This window comes from Amia ocellicauda, chromosome 2 (genome assembly GCF_036373705.1).
Source record: "Amia ocellicauda isolate fAmiCal2 chromosome 2, fAmiCal2.hap1, whole genome shotgun sequence".
In the NCBI taxonomy this organism is placed as follows: domain Eukaryota; kingdom Metazoa; phylum Chordata; class Actinopteri; order Amiiformes; family Amiidae; genus Amia; species Amia ocellicauda.
This window is the reverse complement of record NC_089851.1, coordinates 11,898,554-11,918,270: the sequence shown is the minus strand read 5'-3', so window position 1 is coordinate 11,918,270 and position 19,717 is coordinate 11,898,554. Positions and strand designations below refer to the sequence as shown.

The 19,717-nt window shown below is 34.5% G+C and overlaps 1 protein-coding gene across 6 annotated transcripts in view; it reads left to right on the top strand.

The window, feature by feature from the left end:
• Positions 1-19,717, top strand: part of l3mbtl4 (L3MBTL histone methyl-lysine binding protein 4) — a 94,630-nt gene that overhangs the window by 28,469 nt on the left and 46,444 nt on the right. For all 6 annotated transcript variants that reach the window (XM_066718703.1, XM_066718712.1, XM_066718694.1 and 3 more), the window contains 4 exons: positions 2,485-2,570; positions 2,876-2,986; positions 6,384-6,498; positions 8,751-8,853. In XM_066718703.1, coding sequence (XP_066574800.1) covers positions 2,485-2,570; positions 2,876-2,986; positions 6,384-6,498; positions 8,751-8,853 — 415 coding nt within the window. The remainder of the gene's footprint in view (positions 1-2,484; positions 2,571-2,875; positions 2,987-6,383; positions 6,499-8,750; positions 8,854-19,717) is intronic.

Genomic DNA, 19,717 nt, shown 5'->3' with positions numbered 1-19,717 from the left:
CCTAGCAGCATGGATTTTGAATTCAGGACATGTAATACAGTTCATTAGTTTCAATGATTTGCTACTCTGGGCAATTCAGATATTCCATGAGATGTGTAAATCTCATAATGATTAAACTCCTGTAAAGAATAATGATGCCAAAACATCATGCCTCTTCTGATTGTAATCTAACATTGTCATTAAACCTGTCAAAACCATTTTTTCACTTCATATAGTGTGTGATATAAGGGGAAAAAAAACAACAGCTTGTAATTTAAGATGGTGGTAAACATTTATGAGTGTTTTTTAATCTGTGTCTAATGCTGCCTTCATGCTCAGCAAGCTGGTAACACCAACCTTCCTGGTGGGATAATGGAAAATTCATCACATTAAACATTGTTAATGTGGGTGGTTTGTTAAACATCCAAAGATTTTGGTGAGTCCATATAAGTATATTGGAATCTCACCCTTCTAGTTCATCACACTCAATTTAACTGAATTTAGTCTCCTCCTCTCCGTGTTAATACTTGTGTGTGTGATGCTTTTGTCACAAGCATCTGCTTTTCTTTTTAGCATGCACAGGCTGCAAAATTAATTTTGTAGTAGAAGCTTTATGCGATCAATCATTTGCAGAAAAAACAACAACATTGTATTGTACTTGTGGTATCTGAGAATACTCCAGTATGGATTATACTGCGTATGTAATTAATATTCTGCAGTAGCGGGTGAAAGTATATTTCTTTCAAGCGAAGATTCCTTAGTCATGAAAATGTGGAAGCTTGCATAAGGAGGCATACACGGTACATTTTTAAAGGTTATAGAATTAAACAAACAGCCTAAAAGTATCATCGTCTGAAGCTAAATGTATGGACATTAAAAAAAACTAGCCGTCAAACTTTGAACCGGCTGGTTTCACTTACCTTGATTTGCACTAGTCTAGGACTACTCTACCTAAAATAACAGTAGTCCATTACTTGTGCTAATCTGGGGCTGTGAAACCAGCCCTTTATGCAACCTCTTAACTATCCTTCTAGCTATCCAGCATATTTTTACACCTATATACTTTACCTCCAAAACTTCTGCAGAATACACTGATTCTCAAGATGTGAGAGTCAGGTTCAATAAATGTCCAAACAACAATTCAGATGTGGAGATCTTCAGATCATTCTATAATTTAGCTAGGTGCTTATAATAGTTTATTTATGATTTAATTGACTGTATCATTATGGATACACCATCTTCTTGTTTTGAATATGAATCATTCAGCTATACATTCAGAAAGGAAACATCAAAGCAGCATCATTTATTTACTACAGTACCTAACCTTAATAGACCGACAGTTAATTATAGTTATTATATTCATTGCAATAGTAATATAACTATCCTCCTGAATAATTAAACCAAATGCCAACCAAAAATATTAATAACTTTTCAATCAGAAAGTTCAATGACATACAGTACAGTTTTGGGCAATTTGCCAACTATCAACACTTTAATTGATTAAATTAAATTGGTCTATGATGCATAAAATTGCCTAATTTTCCCAAGCTGGTATGGATTTACTAATGAAAAGGACAGTACATATATTCTAGGTACTGTAACATATTTATAGCTAATATATTCACACAAAACAGTTGCAAAATCCCTCCTATATTGCTTTAATTAAAAAAACTGCAAAATGTAAAAGATTGTATTAAAACTGCTGAGTAAATCTTTTACAGATTTTTGGAAAACCAGGCCCAATCAGGACTTGCTTTCACACATTGCATTCCACTTATTTTGGCATTGTGCAAAAAACTCCCACACAGCAGAGGGTTTACAAGCTATTTTGTTACAGCTGCAGTTTAACTTCTGTTTCAGTGATATGCTATTCCACTGGGAAAACACATTAATACATTAATTTTGCCTCAGGAAAACACAAGCTGGTGGGGGTGTTCAATGCATTATAGTTCCCTTTGCTTCTGTTGTGAAAGTATAAGCTGATAAAATCGATTTTTATAGATCAATATTTATTACACTATAACACATCTCTTAGTCTGTAATGTCTTGTACAGTATATGTATTTTTTAATGTCAGCAGTGCCCCTCTCATAGATATACCCCTCCAGCATGCAGCATAATAGTCTGCTCCAGATTGTGACGCACAAGGCAGCATTTTGAGGTTTTAGTAGGGGGACAAAAAGTATTGAATTTCAATGTAGCAACTTTAGTAGTAATTGTTATTAAACAAATCAGAAGATTGGATTTCTCTTGTTAATGGACACCAATAGATCTGAAATTGTGTAGGTTTAATAAATCACTTTAATAAATTTTCATTTTCTGATTCACACTGCAATATTAGAAATACAGCTTCTGTTATACCAATTTAAACAAACAAAGAAATGCACAGATGCATTAATACATTCCACCCGTGTTATGTATTCACACACAAAACAGGAAATTAAAGTCCCTGTTACTGAATCCGTTTTTGATTGTTTTTATTACATTATTTTGAAAACATTTTTAGGACATCCCAATCCAGAGAAGTTCTTCTGGGAGGAATATTTAGAAGATACCATCTCCACTGCAGTTCCTAACAAGGCATTTAACGTAGTAAGTATTATGTCCTAAGATTTTTGAAAAGCTGAGCTTCCACCTCTTATCTTCATTGTTATAAAATGTTTTAATGGAAAGAAAGCAAGCAACATTCGTTTCTGATAATGAAAGACTTGATTTCACACCTTCTTGGAAATCGTAATTGTATTCATGCAGTTTACATTGCATTCTTTAGTACAGTACAATGTAATATTGTGTCAATATAATGCTAGTAATCTTTAGTAAGGTCAGGAGGGGGGCATCCAAATATAGGAAGACCACACAGACATAAACTGCAACATGCTGAATATTTCTTGTTTTAGAGACCACCTCATAAGTTCCAAGTGAATATGAAATTGGAAGCTGTGGATAAGCGTAATCCTATGTTGATGCGGGTTGCTACTATAATCGACACTGAAGACTACAGGATAAAGGTAAGCAGATTAAAGTACTGAGTAATGCAAGCCAAGTACAATTATGAACACTTAAGTGAATTTAAGTGCAAAATACCCATCTTATAATATATCCATTTTATATGGAAGTTTCCTGGCAACTGGAGTTAAAGGAAAATTATAATTGCCAGTTCTCTTTTTCCATAGCATTCTAACATCTACTTTCATAGAACAAGGTAAACTCCGCCAGTCTAGTGTACAATGAATACAATAGGTCTTTTCACTGCTGTATAGTTGGAGAGTCCATTTGAAGTCCACATTTCAGACTGGGTCCAAAATTCATGTTTCTTTAAATAAAGCACTTAATTTACTTTAACTCCAAGCTGACTCTATTTATGTGTGTATTCAAAGCACGTTTTAAACCAGTACTTAGGCCTAAGTATCAATGTGTTTGACGTCATTTCGATTTTCAATGTGAATATATGTCTTTCCCCCATCGTTTTTCTTCTGCAACAATTATTTGTTCCAGATCCTGAATGCTAGAATACCAGCTAGATAGCTTTGCTTATAAACACTGTCTGTCAGTTGTTGGTGTACTAGTATTGCTCTTTGCTGTATTTCTTCATTTTTTGCAGTTGTGATTTATGTTTAAACCAGTCTTGTCAAGGATGCATTTTCTTATAAATGTTAAGAATCTTGCTTTAGTCAGATACTCTCAGATCTCCTTGTGGTAAGGTGCAATTAATCCTGAAAAATAAAAGACAGAAAAGAGATTTGCAGTGTTTCTCTGACATGTCAAATTGGGAGGTGGAGTGGTTTTGTATTATGGAACAGGGTAAATCATCTAGTGCATACTAATAGGAACCATTTCAGAAAAAGGTCAGAGAAACCTCCAATGTGACATTTAAATACAGAGGAACTTATCAAAATGTGTATTCTGTGATTTGGGTGCATGGTCACATTTTGTAATAAGATCGTTAATTTTGCTGGGTTTGCACATTACTGGATTTGTCAACAGATTAAAAAATCCTAGAATAATTATTTTGATTCTGCTATTTTAACTGAAATAGGCAACCCATTAACTCTGAAAGCATTAACAATGTTGCATTGATTGATTTAATACAATTGATTAACTAATGATATAATGGCAGAAAGCAATGTATTTTAAATAATTTGATTGGTGACTTTGGGATGATCTAAGAAGGTTTTTATCTAAACAAACGAAAAAAAGCATCAAAAAATTTAAGCGAAACAGCAATTTAATTAATTGATAAAGAAAATTTAAACAACAAAAATAAAAACTCTCAACTTTGCTCTTAACTTAAACTTTGTATATATATACACTCACCTAAAGGATTATTAGGAACACCTGTTCAATTTCTCATTAATGCAATTATCTAACCAACCAATCACATGGCAGTTGCTTCAATGCATTTAGGGGTGTGGTCCTGGTCAAGACAATCTCCTGAACTCCAAACTGAATGTCTGAATGGGAAAGAAAGGTGATTTAAGCAATTTTGAGCGTGGCATGGTTGTTGGTGCCAGACGGGCCGGTCTGAGTATTTCACAATCTGCTCAGTTACTGGGATTTTCACGCACAACCATTTCTAGGGTTTACAAAGAATGGTGTGAAAAGGGAAAAACATCCAGTATGCGGCAGTCCTGTGGGCGAAAATGCCTTGTTGATGCTAGAGGTCAGAGGAGAATGGGCCGACTGATTCAAGCTGATAGAAGAGCAACTTTGACTGAAATAACCACTCGTTACAACCGAGGTATGCAGCAAAGCATTTGTGAAGCCACAACACGTACAACCTTGAGGCGGATGGGCTACAACAGCAGAAGACCCCACCGGGTACCACTCATCTCCACTACAAATAGGAAAAAGAGGCTACAATTTGCACAAGCTCACCAAAATTGGACAGTTGAAGACTGGAAAAATGTTGCCTGGTCTGATGAGTCTCGATTTCTGTTGAGACATTCAGATGGTAGAGTCAGAATTTGGCGTAAACAGAATGAGAACATGGATCCATCATGCCTTGTTACCACTGTGCAGGCTGGTGGTGGTGGTGTAATGGTGTGGGGGATGTTTTCTTGGCACACTTTAGGCCCCTTAGTGCCAATTGGGCATCGTTTAAATGCCACGGCCTACCTGAGCATTGTTTCTGACCATGTCCATCCCTTTATGACCACCATTTACCCATCCTCTGATGGCTACTTCCAGCAGGATAATGCACCATGTCACAAAGGTCGAATCATTTCAAATTGGTTTCTTGAACATGACAATGAGTTCACTGTACTAAACTGGCCCCCACAGTCACCAGATCTCAACCCAATAGAGCATCTTTGGGATGTGGTGGAACGGGAGCTTCGTGCCCTGGATGTGCATCCCACAAATCTCCATCAACTGCAAGATGCTATCCTCTCAATATGGGCCAACATTTCTAAAGAATGCTTTCAGGACCTTGTTGAATCAATGCCACGTAGAATTAAGGCAGTTCTGAAGGCGAAAGGGGGTCAAACACAATATTAGTATGGTGTTCCTAATAATCCTTTAGGTGAGTGTATATATATTTCCACATTCCACTGAGTTTAATAAATTGTACAATGTAAGTCCAACAGAATCATTTTCAAAATGTCAGCTGCCAGTTATACAGTATGAGTCCTCAAGGCTGCTGTCTGTCAGACGTTGCTGTGAAAACAGCTACTGCAGGCACTCTAAGTACATCATTGATTTGGAGAAAAGCCTTTCTCTAGCAGCTAAGATATTTCAGACAGATCGCAACCTCGAGTATACAGTACACCCCCAGAACAAATGAGAACTGACGTCTTGAAAGAGTTTGTGTAAAATATATAAAAATGGGACAGTACAGATGAAAACAAAACGTTTTTCTGTTAGGCAGTCAGTAATGGCATTATTAAGGGCATGGAAAGTGAATAATTTTGGGGGGTGAAACATTTCATGTTAATTAATGTAAACACATTTTATTAACGAGGAATATTGCGCAAAAAACAAGAAACTATGATCTTTAACTCTTCACATTTGCTTTTTCCTTCTTGCATGATGTTGTATATATAATACACACACATATATATGCGTGTGTGTGTTTATATGTATGTGTGTGTGTGTGTGTGTGTGTGTGTGTGTATATATATATATATATATATATATATATATATATATATATATATATATATATATATATATATATATATATATATATATATATATAATTTGTGTGTTTTTGCATCTGTGTGTGTATGTATACATTTTATTTTTCTTGTGCTTGCTTGAAATGTTTATGTTGAGGTTTTGCTCCTGTTGCCTTGGATTAAATTACAAATTTGACACAGCACAGATGCACAAGGACAATCTAATAACTGGGAATCTGCAATGCTGGTCTTTAATCATGCTCAGAGTGCACATGTCTTGCCCATACAGGTTCATTTTGATGGCTGGCACCACAAATTTGATTTCTGGATAGATTCTGACATGCCGGATATTCACCCCGCTGGGTGGTGTGCCCGCACTGGCCACCCTCTGGAAATGCCCCTCAGTGAGTAAAGGTTATGTAGTGCCTTGTGGGTGCATCCTTGATCAAATATCAATGTCAGTTTAATGGAAAAATAGATACTCTCCAACCTCTTGGACCTTTCTTTTAATTGTATTACTGGATTGATTTTCCATTTGATTCTCGTTTAACAATAAATCTCCTCCGTGCATTTAGTACATTCATTTAATAGAGCTTTTCAAGCACCTAATCCTTTTTTAGACCACCACACCAGTTGGAGGAAACCAGAAAATAAATGAATGACACAAAAAAACAATTCAGAATAAAGTGGAAAAAAAAAATATATATATATATATATATATATACAGACTTTTGTACCATATTCATGCATAATTCAGAATTAACAAAGCATGCCAAAGAGCAAATTATCAAGAATCAATAATTATTTGCAATACTTTTTTCATCTGAATGGTTTATTTAAATTATATAACTGACATTTCATTGTGTAAATGGTTGTGTTTGCTGTTACCAAATACACAATAAGGAATTATAGATCTGAGAAACTTTGTTGATTTGTGGTGTTTACACTCGTGGGTATTTCTTTATCATTATCATTGCTCAGACATCTTGCTTTTGGACATATGTGGCAGACATATTTGCATTTATTCAAAGGCAATCTAGAAACCAGTTATTATGCAGTTATTAAATATATGCATTATACATTTAAATAGTAGCAATAATATATCCTATCGAGTCTCAAAATCATGTAGTAACAATACCCATGAGAATCAATCTACTCTAAAGTGATGTGCAGTCAAAACCATGCCAGAACTGCTAACTTTCACATGATCATTCGTCTTTCAGTTATCAAATATGTATTTTCACAGATATCCAAACCCTGTTTATTGTCACTACATTTTAAACATGTCTGGGTTGCTGTTGCAGTATCATGTCTGGCCTGTTTTCACTAAATTATTTGAAATATGGTGATCTAAATAGTTTCCCTAATATTGATACCTTGTTTTTTAAAAGCTAGTCCGTGGGCCCTGAGAACCTCCACATATAAAAGCCTCTGTTCAAATTTAGGGACGAACCCTATTGTCCAGCCATCAGTGGTCAACTCTGTCTTCAGGCATTGTGACCCTGATCCTCCATGGGGTGGCATGCAGTTGGCCGAACCCTGCCTGGGCTGGATGGGCTTCAACTCAGTCAGGGTCTCCTCCACAGCTTGCCGCTCCTGTGAACGGGCAGTAGTACAGTAGTACTCGCCTCATACTATATCTCTGTGCTGTTGCAATGTGCTCATAGAGTGAACAGAAGCATGTGGCTTGGCTGCACATGTTTCAGAGGTTGCATATTAGATGCCTACACCTCTCCTGTGATAACACGAGAGCATAAGTGGTGACAAGTACAAGTCATTATTTCAAGGAACTGTATATGATAGCACTGAAAGATAATTACTTATTCACTATTGATTTGCACATGATATTGAAAAGTGAAGGTTTAAAATACATGACAAAAAGTGTCCAAGATCTGTTGTTGTAGGAATAAAGATTTTAATGTATATGGATTATTAAAGCATTTCCGTTAATTATTTCATTTTTGTTTGTTTCTTCGTAGCTTACACGTATTTCAGTTTATCGTGATAGATTTGTATGATGCTTGTAATTTAATCATTTTAAAGTAGCAATGCTTTGAGAGGTAATTTGTCAGATGGATTCATAGTATTTTGGGAATTGAATAGAGTGTTTCTGTGTCGGTCAGCAAAAAATACATTATTGTGAAGCTTGACCTACTTTAGGATAACCAAATTGAATCTTGGTAAAACACAAAGGAAAGTAATACAGATAGATGAACTGACAAGATCAGCAGAAATAAGGTATCCAGAGTCATTAAAATGTGATTAAAGTACTGTAATAACAGTAATCTAAAAGTATTGCAATATCAATAACCTAATGAGAAATTGTATTTAAAAATATTAGGGGTACATTACAAAAATGCTTTCAAGCTGAAGAAAGTAAAAGAAAATAACATCATCAAGAATTGCATTACAGCAGTACCTAGAAAAAGTATAATGGTGGATTACATCAAAAGAGGGAAAAAGTTCCACTAAATGAGTTATAGGTTTGCAGCACACTCAATCTATTGTTTTTTGGCTTTTATTGCTTTCAAGTTCAAATGCAGAAGTTTGAGTACTGGCTTCTGTAACTTGCTTATTTGGCAGTCTTCCCTGACTCGTAAATAATTAGATTCTCATGAAGACTCCTACTTCTGCTTTTATGTATAAAAACAATTAGGGCCAGCAGACCTCAAGACGACAACAAACCAGGGAGTCTGTCCAACACCTGGATGTAGGGGGGTTGGCCACATCAAAGGGGCACGATACACTGGACACCATAGGTAAGTGTTTGACCAACAACTATTGAATTGCAATATTGCATGCAATGTGCCACAGCATAGATAAATCATGCATATTTTTAAAATATGGAATCACATTGTGAGCAGATTCACTCTCTATTAAATCAGCTAAGAGCATTAGCTTTTGGTTAGAGGTTACACACACAAAAGCACACATTCATGGAATAAAAAAAATAAAATAAATCACTAGGTAAATACACTAATTTGTGCGGAAGTGTATTAGCGCCACAGAGGAAAAATAAATTGCCTTAATATGAGATGACATTGTGTTAATATCGCATTATAATGAAATAACTCCTGCTGACATTAACACCATTGCTGTATATAACAAGCCAAAATGACCATCAATTCATTCCCGCATGGATTAGTACTGCAGTACAGAAGGGGTCATTTACAATAGGAGCAGTGCTGGTGTTACAAACATATATACCTACATTTGTAAATGAGGAATGGGTTGCATCTGTTTTCAAAGTTACAGAAGCTGATTCTGGACATGGGTTGTCTTTAAATACTCGCCTAACACAAGACCAATGTACAGCACCATTCATTTTAATTTCATCTGCTCTTTTCCCATGGCTGTCCAAATTCTTTCTTCTAGGATCTCTGTTTAAACTGTGGTATAAGTCCTAAAACAAAGTAACCATCATATGTATAGATGCATGTGTATACTGGCCTGCAGCACTGTGACATTGGATAAGGTTTAGCCTACCACAGGGGATTTGGTGTGGTGTTTGGTGACAAATGAAGGAAACAAATGTTTCAATGCTTTACTCCTGTTGTTCACAATGAGTCAGGATATTTCACTTCGCATGGTTTCTAAATCCATCACCAGTTATCTTGTAAGAATGATTTTTTTGGGATATTCCTAGTACTAGAGTGATCACCTAATTACAGTGGGAACCTTTTTTCTGTTGTTGTATTATTCTGAGGAGATTGATTCCCTAGTGAGAATATGTATAATTATTTTTTAATTAGTTTCACAGCAGGTGATAGTGCCCCCTACAATGACTATTAAAGAGTATAAAAATATGATATTTATTATTATATATATAAAATCTAAAAATAAGATAATTGTTTTGGGTAATGACTAAGTATTTTTAAAAAGTATAAGGTTAAATGATAATGTTTTAAAGTACTTATTATTCTGGAGATATGTGCTTTCAAAGCATGAGAGTAAGCATGGTCAGTTGAGTTGAGATGGATTTGCCAGAGCGCAGCTGTCCAGATGTTGAAGAGGAAGCATCAGAACACAAAGTGGTAGATTCACAAATGCAAGGACACTAAATAAGTCACCAGGAAAAATTGGAAGAAAACAGTGAAATAAATAATTTACAGTAATATTATGTTGCTGTTCCTTTACCACTAAGTTTTTTTTAAACATCAGCATATTATGTACTTCAACTTGAGGTTGCTAAAGCCAGTGTTGTTGTGCTCTTGGTATAGGTAGTTGCCTATAACTGTATAACATTCAATTTGCATCTACATGGCATGAATAGGTCTGCTGGAAATGGGGAGTACAAGTATCTCTCTGATATATAATACTCTATAAAAAGAAGATTGATATTTTTTTCTGGCATTTCAATGTAGTGATCTATTTATTAGGTGACCTTTACAGAGCTGTCTTTTCAGGCCACACTGGAAATATACTTCAGAAGTGTAGCCACCTTTTTCTGGCATTTTTGTCCTATGTGAAAATCAATAGCACATGAGCGATGGACCTGTAAAGACACAATGGTTTTGATACACTCTTAACCTTTGGGTCTGTAGATAGAGGCTCATCTCCTAACACATATTGGAAACAGGCAAGGGTCAAGCGGTCAATCCATTTAGCCAAGCAGCCATCTTTCTGAAAATATATATTTTTTCTGTTAATGTTTTATAGTCTAGCCTAGAAACTCTTCAACATCTTGTCTCAGTTACCTATACTGAAAACAGAAACTCCATCTTTTTTATTGGGCTATAATATCTAAAGACAATTTTAACCCTTTGAGCTGTCAAGGTTCCCTACTGATAATGTGACTGTTAGTCTTGCTGGATATGTGTCTTGAACTCATATAAGAAGTGAAGTCAAATAAGAAGTGTTTATCTATTTATTTTTTACAAATACCATGTATTCTTCCAAGATATACTTGTATTTTGTTTGAAGAAACAAATACAATGAGCTTGATCTTCTGTTTACAACCTAGTTTAGTTTGTAATAATTTTTAATTTGACAAATCCAATGTCAAGTTATGGTTGTAAAAACATGGAGGAAAGATAGACTTGCAAATTGGAAATGTAAGCTTTTTTTCCACAAAATAATTAGTACCTTATACATTTGCATTTGCTTTTGAGAACAAAGGCCACATTTACACATTCATTTCAGAAGCACAGTGCCAAAATTAAAGATCATTCTTATCTACATCAGTACATTCAAATTTGCAAAACACAGTAGGAGAGTATTTATGCAAAGATGAATGCATGGCGATGCAAGCTATGGATATAAAATTAAATGTATAGGCAAACAGCCCCAGGTTAAATACCCATGTTAGAAAAAATATATGGATTATTTGAATGACTTTCCCTTAGAGGTAAGATTGCAGGCATATGTTTCAATACGAACATTTGATTATTGTGTGTTGATTGTATTCTCCAGTAATACAGAAACGAGCAGATTGTTGCAGTTTGAAATTATTTGAATGTATAAGTGTGTGTGTGCGTGTATGCGTGTGTGTGTATTGAACACTAAGGTGCTTTATAAATATGTTTTATATTTACATATAAAAAAACATTGGTTTTAATTTAAATGAGTTTCATATATTATCCTGACTTGGCTACCTGTTAGTTTAATCTTCGAGAATCCCAAAGTGGAGAAAGATGCAGAGATTCCAACACATGCAGAATCTGTCCCAAAACCTGGGCTCAATTTAAAATGATTACCCTGACATTATTCTACAGAAAACAATAAGTATAGATTTGAATAATTGAATAATTGATGGTATTTTGTTGATGATTATCTTAGTGATATTATTTTTGTCTGCATTTAAAAAATATGAAAGTGGAACAACCCCCAGCTCAGTGTGACAGTCCTGCAGTGACAGAATTAGATTACTGACTGCTGTGAATTCACCTGACTTTTTCATCAACTGCACACCTGGTGTGTTCACACTGTCAATCCAGTTTAATTCTGTTTAATCGTCTCATACACAACTGTGCTGGCACAACACTGAATTGAAAAATAAGACCGATGCAGCAAAACCGAAGCCTTAAAACAAACATACGCATCTTCCATTGTTCAAAATATGCAAGGCTTTACCCTCCACTTCTCCTTTAGGACATTTTCCTTACATACTATATTTTCAGAAACTATACCTCCCCCGCCCCCCCACCTTGAGAACAAATGCAAAAATCAATAAAATGTTATTCCATTCTTTTGTATGCTTTGGTGTTGCAGATGGTCAGTGATCTGCTTTCCACTTGTGTGTAGGACAATCAAGGGGGAGAAAATACATTTGAAATGCAACCATTCTTTGATTATGCGATGCTAAATTAGGCTGATGAATTATCCCTGTATGTACAAACACGGTCCTCTCCTAATTATTGCTCAGGGATGTAGATATAATTATAGGGGAATCTGGATATAGGATTGTTTTTCTCATTCTTTTCTCACCAGAGATCTAATCGGTATTAAATTGATCGGTTTATGGTAGTCCTATAAAACGAATACGTTAATCATTCTCAATAGAGAGCGCCGTTGTAATACCTGGGAATATATGTACCATAGGAAGTGCTGCTGCAGTGATTTGTATGCTCTTAAGAAATAGAACATCCTGAACTTAATTATCATATAATTTGCATTATATTTACATATATTTACAAGCATTAACTTTGAGCAATACTGCTTTTTTAAGTATAGATATGAAGAAGTCTTTTTCATGAGAGCCTTGAGGAAAACGGTAATAGTATGGCTGCTAAATTCTGAATTGTTTTCAAGAATGTATATTTAATTTGGATTTTCGTGTAATGTACATGCATGCTTTAATGACCCATGTCTAATTATTTGATGGCTAAGGGGCTCTTCTGGAGTTAAACCTGCCACAGATAAGCATGAAACAAACCATACAGCGACTGCACTATTCAAATTCAAATTAAACTAAATATAATTATGGCAATTAACAATTTCCATAGCTGTAAGGAGTATAAGCACAACTTTGCAGGTTATGCCTTTAGCTCTTAGTATTTTTTTTTTATGTGCCATTAGTCATTTTACCTTTCATTTTTAGATTTAGAACATTTTGTATTTTTTCTTTACTCACTTGACATCAAAGGTAATACATTAATATAGTGATCTTTAGCATAAAAGGAAACTGTTTGTTGATTTAATTGATCAATTATCTACTTTGCCTGTGTGTGTTATCTTTGTTATAGATATACATATAAAGACATTAGTGTGTGTGTGTGTGTGTGTAAATAATATACACACTAATATATCTATATATATATATAGCTCTGGAAAAAATTAAGAGACCACTCCAAGTTTAGAAATCAATTTTAAGTGGTCTCTTAATTTTTTCCAGAGCTGTATATGACCATTTTCTGGAATTTTATGTCAGTGTACTTTCGCTCTTTCTGATACATGAAGCTACTGTAACATCATCCTAAATTGCAGGATCTGAGTGCTCAGTCTCTACCTACTTACTACCTTCTCCTCTCCAAATATAGTCCTTCTCCTTGTTTTGCATCACAGTCCCACCTCCATGCTTCACACTCTGCAGTGGCAGTAACCCATCACCACTAGCTGTTGTGATTCAGTCATTTCACCAGCTGGTTTCAATAATCTGTAAAGCACACTGGAACCGTTAACACCCTTAAGTCAATATAGCTTACTGATCAGATACCTGTCATGTGATAATATGTGACACATTTTGCCTAATGTTCCCATCCAACTTATAGTCTATTTTATTTAAATTACCTAAATGCATTACTGTCAACACACTTGTTTCCATGCACTAGGTTGCCCATCCCTAGTTAATTAATACAGCAGATGCATAAAGTATGCACAAGACTTTACTGCTGTTAATTAAATGTGGCACGGTATGTTTAGTTTAATTGTTTCTTTAAAAATATATTTGGAAATATCTAACTAAAATAATAAAAAAAAATAGGGTTTTGTGAATGTAGCTAAATGGTGCATTGTGACTGAGCAACAGTGCATGATGTATTATTTGGATAAATTACTATAGTAAGCCACTTCTCAAGATAAATCACAACGGCTTCATCATTTTGACATTGCACGCTTGCTTTAAGGGCATATTCTCATGTGCCAGATGTCAAATATCTCATTTTGCAGTTGTTAAACATTTTGGCTTTTCATCTAATGTGTATTTCAACACATAAAACGCAGTCATAAACAATATAGTCGAGTAATGATTAAATGATGCTGAATGTAGCATGTCTCACGAATGTGAGAATATCATGTTGAATAAAGCTTCTCTCATGAATCTTGTTTGATCAGTTTAGGTTTGGATGGTTGAAATTCAACTATGATTTATGGTGGAAGATAACTCATGTGACTGTGTGTATCCATCAGTAAAACGTTGACAAATGTGTTATTGATGTATCTGGAGACAAGTTTTAAGAGTAGAGAAATTGCAATAATGGGCATTTACAATCAGTTCTGCAAACATTTATTATTGAAACCTTGTGAGGTATGTGATGTGTTTGAAAGCAGCATTACTTCATTTTAGCTGATTAAGAGGTTTATTGAAGAATGTCAGCAATCAGAATGCAGAGGGATTTGTCTCTTGCCATCATAATTAGGGCTCAAGCAACCTACTGAATTAATGAAGGTTATTTTTCAATATATTTGAAAACTAAATGACTCAATTTGTACACAGTAAAACTGCACCCACCCCTGCCCTCATATTACAGCTGATCTTTATGTTCAGTTTCACTAGTTTAATGCAACAGCAATACATATTAAATTTAATGCAACCATTGTGTCATCATAATACATGCTTAACATATATATATATATATGTGTGTGTGTGTGTGTTAAACATCCTCTCTCTCCCCTTTGCTCTAATATATATGTAAAACATCTCTCTCTCCCTATATATAATGAGAGAGATGTGTGTGTGTGTGTATGTGTATAATATAATACATATATATACAACTTACACAATATGTGCAGATTGCTTACTAAGAGGGTGTATTCTGATGAGAAAAGCTGGTAGTACAGTGCCCCAGAAAGCATGTTTTCTGTTGATTTTCCTTTGGGGGAGTGATACATTCGAATCGTAGGAATCAATAGTGTATGCTGGTTGTTCCTTTTGTAAAGTTGATTTAATGTAATAAAATAATATTATGAATAATGTAAAATATATAGTGTCAGATGGAGTGATATAGTAACTGGGTTGTGGCTGGAATCAGGATACTACCACCTTGTGCTTGTTTATATAAATTTCATTAAGTAAGATCAAAATAAATAAATAAAATAAACCTTCACATTATTTAATTGAATCTGCTCTATAACATTTCAGATATCTGCCTTTTAATAATAATAATGAATAGTAAATATACATTCAAAAATACTTATTGTTAAAAGAAAAGGTACCGGTATTACATTAATTGGAATGAATTATAGCATGATTACTTTGATAAATAAAAAGAGGAGAGAGAAAGATACAAATAGCCAAATATGTTGAATATGAAGTTATGTTTGGATTTCATTCTTCTAGATAGACCCTGTTTAGAATAGTGGATACTTAAGGCATTATAGCACATGAGAAGTTAAAGAAAAGTGAAACACAGCTAATCCTTGGGTTTAGAAGTGTTAGGTTAAAACAATATCCTCATTGCAGTCTATAACAAAAGCTGTCCAGGGACGATTTGATTGAAATGGCAAAGATTAGGTAAACCTAAACACCCTGTTTTTGCTTCCAGAGATGATTATATTCTTTTGAAACAGCAATGATCCTGTTAGACCAGTGAACATCAGTCAGCTGCTTTTTGTCTGTGTCTCATGTACTGGAATGGAATTAGAGGCTCTGCTTTCAATATTGGTCTTTTTTGTTGTTGTTATTTTAAGCATCACTTGAAGACATCTAGACAGACATCTCTGTATTAGTTTTTTGTCCACTTTTACAGCCAGATTTTTGGAGCAAATTGAAAAAAGTAGCTGCAGACTGACTCTACCTTTATCCTCGTGTTAACTTTTTTATTCCTAGAAACATTTTCAAAGGCAATAGATCTGCTACAGGGTGGAGCTCGAAGACAAAGTGAGAATTCTGAAGGTTATACCTTTAAGCTGTAGTCTATTATTTGTCAGGCTTAATCTTGTTAAACCTTGATTGCCATGTCCGCCACATACACAGCCATGCACGAGAATCTCCCCCGGGAGAGAAGACCTTCCAATGATATTAATAGAATTCTGTTTTATTTAATACTTGCCTCAACACTTGCACTTGGCAAATTAGATGCATAATTAATTAGGTACACTCTGCAGTTCAGAGAATGTGTCTTATTTGCTTAGGTTCCTGTAATTGCTCTGAAAGCCACACGGAGATTCTCTGTATGCTGGTATCTGCAGGGTGTTTGCAAGAATTGCTTTTTCTTTCACTTTGCCTGAGTATTATCACTACTTAAAACTGGAGGATAATAGGTTAAAGATAGTTCTTATAAGTCAATCCTTTAAGGATAGACATGCACATGGAGCTCCTTAAACTGTCTCTGCTTAACCCAGTCAGTCATCTTTCCTTCCTGAACCATTAATTCTTCTCTTTGAAAACGTTTTTTTTTTTTTTTTTTTTAAGTTTTTGTATTTCAGATGTATTGTTATTAATGTATTTGAAATAATTTAATTTAACTTATATTATCATTTTGGTTGTGCAGTAAATGTGTATCTAGAAAAACATTTTAAAGTTGCAAACCTTTAAAATTGCTGGTGAGATAGATAACCTTTACATCCTGGTAAATGTCATTTGACTTTAATTTATTCCTTCTGGGTTTTTCCCTTGTATGATTGACCTCTTTAACAAAGTGGACGATACTATTTGTACAGAAGCCATCATCAGGATTATAGTATATAAGTAAGTGCTTACTGTTTGACAACAAATCTCTGTTTCTGGACAACTGTGTATTCTATGGGGATTTCTAGGCAGTCAGTTGCCAGTGTATTCACTTTTACTAATTGGAAATGTATTTAACACACACACACACACACACACACACCATTATGAAACATAGGCCTACATATCAACAAAACTAAAACATTTCTATAGATTTTTGCTAACGTATATAGTGGTTATTTTACACTGGCATGGAGGATATATGTAAGTAAAACTAATTCATCATTGATCAGTAGAAGTTTTATTCTTATGGTGGTGTATGAATATAATTATATTTTTGATCCAGGAGGGTAAAGTCCAATGTAGATGCTGAATTTTTTTTTAATTTCTTGTGCAGCCACTTTCAAGTGTGTTCCACAGTGTTGTAATCATGAGCTTTCACAACTCCAGGATCCTCGATTAACACAAACTGCAATAACAATCCTTTATATTATAGAACACATTTATTTATATTTCATGCAAGTGTTACTCATTGGCACACTGCCTTAGAATGCTTCCTATGCTTGGCATGTACAAAACTAACTGATATATTTAATTTTTTGGCATAACTGTCAGCAGGTGGTAGATTGCTTCGAAGCTACAGGAGCATTAGCATGTTGTTTCTTTTGGTTTTAAATCTTTTTTTGTTTAAACACCCAGGACTTTTACCAGTGCAATGACATTTATTTTTATCCAGTCCAAAGTCTAACACAGGTAATGAGTGCACAAGTAAATAAAGAGCACATCATTTGTCATGCCACGAAAAATAAAAAAAACAAGGTTTCTGTCTTGAATTTTCAGAAAAAACTCACTGGCCAACCTGAATGCTTTTTTGATGCTGCTGCTGCTGATAAATCAAACAGGATAAAAGTATTTTCTGTATAATATAGTCAGATAGACTTAAAGGAAAGAGAACATGTGGATGTTTGCTCTTTGGTCAGGTAAAATTAAGTAATATTTTCTATGTATCCACAGAACAGATACAAAATCAATGTAAGTTTGCCTTTGCAGCTCATCTAACATGTATATGACAATTCTGTTTCCAGTGGCATTAATCATCTGGTACATTATCAATGCAACTATTATGCTATCAGTAGTGCTATTATGTTGACATTACAAAAGACTGTGCTGTGTTGGCTTTACAATTTTCTACCAGCCTTTTGCCCTTGCAACAAAATTGTGATACATGCCTGTAAAAGGTCTTTAGGATGAGAAATTGGGTTTTTGGTATATATTTGTTGTTCATATTCCTCCTCTAAAGAGAAGTGTTGATCAGTAATTCATGGTGTTGTGGAAGGCATGGCCTTTAGATGGACAATACGGAGTTCATATACTTAATACCATCAGTGTTTTCAAATTGTATTGTTTTTTTTCATCGTTTTCATTCAAAATGTAAGGGGTATTCAGTCGTTCTGTGAGTATCATGTGAAGGCATTTAATTAGTCAAAATATGATCAATAGACATTCATTGTTAGATAAAATAAATATGTTGGTTGCTCATGAGACTAATGCTTTAAGAGTCTTACATTCCCAGGGAACATTAGCTCTGTAATGGAGCATTATAATGGGAAACTCTGCCTATTGAAGAATCTAATTGATATTTGACATTGTGGCCCCAAAGTAGCTTCTTTTATAGTCACGCATTGTTACCTGCTCTTCAGCCGCCCACATGCAGGGACTATCATCCATAATCAAGGGTTATTTTTTCCACGTTTAATGTCATGCACAGAAGGGGGGTCTTCACTTGTCATTGGTTTAAAGGTCTGTGTCAGCCAGAATCGCACCTCTTCAGGCAGGGTAATTTAACCAATCTGTTGCTAATCTCCAAACGAGCTGGATCCTGTTTAGCCTGCATAGCCCACATGGAAAACTGTGATGATTTTATAAGCAAAATATGTAGTAGATATTCCTTGTGAATATTTAATTATACAGTCAGTAAAAAAAGCCAAAAATGGCATTAAAACAGTATGCATTACAGTTCCTTTAACAATAACTTTGTGGAATGCATGCGGTACTGTTTCATTATGATTGACTGGTGCAATATTCAATCTTGGGTAAAACTCACACTTGTTAGATTTTTAACATTGAGGTTTTTGAGGGGAAATTCTGAAGTAACAAATAACAGTATCAAAATATCACAACAGAATTAATTGAACAGATAATATTTTTACAGAGCCTTTTGTTTACCAAAGACATACAAATGATGGTCACCTAGAAACAAAATATTAACCATGTGACATTTTCATCAGTATTTGTTTTAATACTTTCGTTACTAGAAATATTATTATTATTATTATTATTATTATTATTATTATTATTATTATTATTATTAACAATAATAATAATCAGAAGAAAATGTCAATAGTAATTCACATTGCAAGAATTCTGATATGATGGACCTTGATCTTCAGTGTTGCATAACAAGCCATTTTGCTTCTGGAGCTTAATACATTTTTCACAACTCTTCTCCTGGATTTTAATATTCACAGTTTGAATATTCACAGTTTGAAGAAAATTTACATTTTTTTTTCACAATCATTGTCTTAATTTATTGATTCAAGTTAATCAGAGAGCACTTCCACAACTCCCTTTGAGGAACAAGCAGCATCTATGAACATACGGCAAACTATTTCAGTTTTTTCGGCATTAACCAACAAAAAATTAACAAAAATCATATTTTAGACATCTGCTTGCAATGATTTAGAGAACTGCAGGCAAGGGAATAGTCTTTAAAGACAAATAGCAAATACAACCCCAAT